We start from the raw sequence: 5,115 nt of genomic DNA, 5'->3' as shown, positions 1-5,115 counted from the left end.
TTAAGCCCAGGAAGCTTAGACTAAGATGCAATTTGCACTTAACCCTGCAGGTACTAGGAGCAACTGAAGACAGCTGAGAAGGGAAGTAACGCGAATAAAGACTGGAAGGTGAATGTGGGGTGTGTGTAGGAGGCGGGATGCTGCACTGTAGTGGAGAGAAGAATAGGCCTTAAAGCCAGCCAGGCCTTGGGTCCAACCCCAGCTCCACCACCAACCAGCTGTGCCGCCAGGACATGGGAGGTGAAGCATGTGGGCCGTGACGGCAGACCCGGGGGTTCAGACTCCAGCCCTGCCCTCACTGGCTGAGTGATCTCAGCAGGTACCTGACATCTTGTTTCCTCAGAGAGATGCTGTGGGGATTAAAGGAGAAACGTGCAAAGCTTTTAGAAAGTGCTTGGCTCGTGGTACACTTATAAAAAATGTTGTTATTACTTGACCCTTCTGAATCTCAATTTCTTACTCTGTGGTAACACATCATAGATTGATTTTAAATGGAAACAAAATAAAATTTGTAAAAAGAAGTTTCACCAAACAATACTTACTTTGTGTGATGTATTCTAATACATTCAGTTTTATACTATCTCATTAAAGAAAAAAAAGGACTGTCAGTGACCCAGCAAACTGATTTCATGATCGATTAATGGAAAGAAACCTAAGTTTAAAAAACCCAGCCTACAGAATATATTTTTAATTGACTATTTTTTAGAGCAGTTTAAGTTCACAGCAAAATTGAACAGAAAGTCCAAAGAGTTCCCACATACCCCCTGCCTCCCCCACACACTCAGCCTCCCCCACTATCAATACCTGCCACCAGAGGGGGGACGTTTGTTGCAATCAATGAAGCGACGTGATGCATCATTATTGCCCAAAGTCCATAGTTTACGTTGGTGTCCACTCTTGGTGTTGGACATGCTATGGGTCTGGACAAATGTGTAATGACAGTATCCACCATTGTACACGTGGATACATGTATCCACAGTATCATACAGGGTAGTTTCAGTGCCCTAAAAACCCTCTGTCTTCTGCCTAGTCATCCCTCTCTAGAATATTTTTTAACAGTCTCCAAGCCATAGAAGATGCTCAATAATTTGCAGTGTTGATGATACAGCCATTGATGATGGAAGCTATTGCAATCGTTCAGGCACGTGGGCCGCTGAAAGACAGCTGCGGCCACAAGGCTGGAAGAGAGGGGAGGGTGTGGGACCTTGTGCAGGAAGGATAGGCAGGCCTTGGTGACAGAGTGGGGAATGGGGAAGCAGGAGCCATGGGGACTCAGGGGCTCTGGAAGCTAGTTGTGGTGGTGTTGGACTACAGAGAAGTGGGAAGCTGTGGACAAAAAGGACTTCAAGGCAGAATTTCAACCCACTAACCAGAGTGGGTCAATCAGCTGGGAGGGAAGAAAGTTCTGGATTAAGAGGAGGCCGAGTTGGGCTCTACCCCCATTTCACTGCAAGACCTTGGGCAAGTCCCCTCTCTCCTACAGGGGGCTGGACTGTGTCCTCATTGTACAGTGTTCCGGAGAAGGTGAAACAGTGCCGCCCACAGCAGAGTAGGTTAGGGAGACGTAGGAAGCCTCCAAAGACAGGCAGGAGCAGCGCAAGTCTAAGACACAGTGGGGACGGTGGACACAGGAGCAGCCTCGGAAAGGCTTTCTTGGACACGTTTTCCGACCGAGCAACAGGCGGCCGTGTTCTCTCACCACTGATCTCGACACAGCAGAGACAGAGAAACTTTCCAGCCGCAGCCAGCCTGCCGCTGTAAAGCCGGGGTCCTGGCCCCTCGGTGACCGCAGCGCCGGGAGGGGCGGGAGGTCGCGCTGCGGCCGGCGCAGCTGCTGTGCCCGTCTGCCCAAGGGTTAACCCCTTCCCCTGCAGCTGCCGCGCGTGCCTTGCAGAATTTCACCAGAAGAGGGTACAGTTTGAAGCTCTTGACGTCAGGCTGGAATTCCTATTGTGTTTAGAAACGGCTTGGGCAAAGCAAGCTCAAGTTCGCTCGCCGCACACCTCGGCGGGCTGCCTGGGTCCGGCGGCTCCGGGACGCTGCCCGCGCGAGGGGCGCACGGGGGGACCTGCGCGGCTCCGGGACCGGCCCACAGCCGCCTGCGCGCCCCGGGGCGGAGGACCGTGCCCGCCGCCCACGAGGGGACCTCACTCCTGCAGAAAGCCTAGCCGAAGCGGCGGATCGCGCTGCCCGGGAGCCGGGGTGAGTAGCCGGGGCGAGGCCGGTGGCCGCGAGAGCCCCCCGCCGGCGCGCCCCGGCGTCCGGATGCCCGCCCCGAGCCCCGCCGCCGGGTGCATGCCTCCCCCGCGGCGCGCCCCAGCCGGCTGCTGCCCGCTGTGACCGCCCTCCCAGGCAGGCGGGCGCAGGCCGGGCTTCCCCCAGGGCCGCGCACCAGTGGGACCCGCCGGACCCCCGGCGGCGGCAGCGGCGGAGCGCGAAGCCGAGGCTGCCAGGGCACACACCGGGAGAATGGACGGGGCCGGAGAGCGCAGCCTCCCGGAGCCGGACAGCCAGGGCTCCCGGGCCGGCGACGACATCGAGATCGTCGTCAACGTGGGGGGCGTGCGGCAGGTGCTCTACGGAGACCTCCTGAGCCGGTACCCCGAGACGCGGCTGGCGGAGCTCATCAACTGCTTGGCGGGGGGCTACGACACCATCTTCTCCCTGTGCGACGACTACGACCCTGGGAAGCGCGAGTTCTACTTCGACAGGGATCCGGACGCGTTCAAGTGTGTCATTGAGGTGTACTATTTTGGGGAGGTCCACATGAAGAAGGGCATCTGCCCCATCTGCTTCAAGAATGAGATGGACTTCTGGAAGGTGGACCTCAAGTTCCTGGACGACTGCTGCAAGAGCCACCTGAGCGAGAAGCGCGAGGAGCTGGAGGAGATCGCGCGCCGCGTGCAGCTCATCCTGGACGACCTGGGCGTGGACACGGCCGAAGGCCGCTGGCGCCGCTGCCAGAAGTGCGTCTGGAAGTTCCTGGAGAAGCCCGAGTCGTCGTGCCCGGCGCGCGTGGTGGCCGTGCTGTCCTTCCTGCTCATCCTCATCTCGTCGGTGGTCATGTGCGTGGGCACCATCCCCGAGCTGCAGGTGCTGGACGCCGAGGGCAACCGCGTGGAGCACCCGACGCTGGAGAACGTGGAGACGGCGTGCATCGGCTGGTTCACGCTGGAGTACCTTCTGCGCCTCCTCTCCTCGCCCAACAAGCTGCACTTCGCCCTGTCCTTCATGAACATCGTGGACGTGCTGGCCATCCTCCCCTTCTACGTGAGCCTCACGCTCACGCACCTGGGCGCCCGCATGATGGAGCTGACCAACGTGCAGCAGGCCGTGCAGGCTCTGCGGATCATGCGAATCGCCCGCATCTTCAAGCTGGCGCGCCACTCCTCGGGCCTGCAGACCCTCACCTACGCCCTCAAGCGCAGCTTCAAGGAGCTGGGGCTGCTGCTCATGTACCTGGCTGTGGGCATCTTTGTCTTCTCAGCCCTGGGCTACACCATGGAGCAGAGCCACCCCGAGACCCTGTTTAAGAGCATCCCCCAGTCCTTCTGGTGGGCCATCATCACCATGACGACGGTTGGCTATGGTGACATCTACCCCAAGACCACCTTGGGCAAGCTCAATGCAGCCATCAGCTTCTTATGTGGCGTCATTGCCATCGCCCTGCCCATCCACCCCATTATCAACAACTTTGTCAGGTACTACAACAAACAGCGAGTCCTGGAGACAGCAGCTAAGCACGAGCTGGAGCTGATGGAGCTCAACTCCAGCAGTGCAGGCGAGGGCAAGGGGGGAGGCTCCCGCAGTGACCTGGACAACCTCTCACCAGAGGCCCCCGGGCAGGAGGGGCCGTGCTGGAGCAGCCGGCTGAAGATCTCCCACAGTGACACCTTCATCCCCCTCCTGACTGAGGAGAAGCACCATAGGACCCGGCTCCAGAGTTGCAAGTGATGGGGCCATCCCAGGCACAGATGGACTGGGCCAGTGGATGGATGGATGGATGGGTGTGACAGGCCTGCCAGTGACTGTCCTGGAGGGGCTGTCATTTGTCCCCCAACCCTCTCCTGAGCAGAACTCTAAAGGCCCTCTTGGGCACCTCTGATGAGGCTGGGTAAGACCCCTTTGTGTTGCTGGTGGTCCAGGAGCCGGGGGGCGGGAGGGGTGTGTGGGAGTCACCGTCAGCGTGGGGTGATGGGAGCCGTGGCCTGGCTGATGGCAGGAGCCCTCACCCGGTCCTGTATCTCCTTCAATAAAGCCTCCTGCTCTGTGCACCCGCCTGTGTTGTAGCTTCTGTCACAGGCTGGCTGTCCCCCCTAGATGTGGCTCAGGCACACCCCCGTGCCCAGCCAGGAGGTAGATGTGCAGCCCAGGGGGGCTATTTTTAGTTGAGAGCTTGTTAAATAAGGGCCCATACACAGGGGTGAGTGCCAAGGAGCCTTGTCACGTTCCAGGAGGCTCTGTGCTGGCGACTCCTTCCTTCTGTTTCCTTCTGAGGAAAAGCTCGCTCCCAGGAGGGGAAGAGTTCACAGAGCCGGGAACACCAAGCAGCGTGGTGACCGCGTATTTATCACTCGTGAGAGGCCCTTTTCACGACTCCTTTCCATTCCTTCCAGTAATCCTGCTAGATAGGTATCCCCGTTTTACAGATGAAGAAACTGAGGCCCAAGGTCACGCAGAGCAGGGACTCAGTCTCAGGTGTGAGGATCCCAGAGCGCATGCGTTCTCTTTGATATTAGGTGGCCTTGGGACAGAGGCTTGTGCTTGGGCTCACAAGGGGAGGGTCTGCAGACCGGGAGAGGTGTTGAGTTTCATCAGGGTGGACATGCCTGTCCTCCAGCTCATCCTTCCTTCTTGAACCAGTACCTCTCAGGTATCAGCTGAATGGATAAAACCGAGCGTGCCCCAGGTGGCCCAAGGCCAGCCTGTCTGAGGGCCCCAGGGGAGCAGAGACCGACCTGGGCATGAAGCCAGGGAATGAGGAGGACATCTCCGAGATGGCTTCTAGCTTAAACACTTTTCCCTACTGTCCCTCCCCCACCACTCCCTTACTAGCTGTGAGACCTTAGGCCTGTTGATTAACCTCTCTGATCCTCATGTTGATCGTTTATTAAG

The 5,115-nt window shown here is 58.3% G+C and overlaps 1 protein-coding gene across 1 annotated transcript; it reads left to right on the top strand.

Annotated features, from left to right (window-relative positions):
* Positions 1–1,984: 1,984 nt before the first annotated feature.
* Positions 1,985–4,263, top strand: KCNF1 (potassium voltage-gated channel modifier subfamily F member 1). The gene has a single exon (XM_058550690.1). It carries the CDS (start codon positions 2,470–2,472, stop codon positions 3,952–3,954), a length of 1,485 nt encoding a protein of 494 aa, XP_058406673.1. The 5' UTR covers positions 1,985–2,469; the 3' UTR covers positions 3,955–4,263.
* The last annotated feature ends 852 nt before the right edge of the window (positions 4,264–5,115 follow it).

The sequence above is a fragment of the Diceros bicornis genome, chromosome 12 (genome assembly GCF_020826845.1).
Source record: "Diceros bicornis minor isolate mBicDic1 chromosome 12, mDicBic1.mat.cur, whole genome shotgun sequence".
NCBI lineage: Eukaryota > Metazoa > Chordata > Mammalia > Perissodactyla > Rhinocerotidae > Diceros > Diceros bicornis.
The sequence above is the reverse complement of the archived record's forward strand: the minus strand, read 5'-3'. Positions and strand labels throughout refer to the sequence as shown.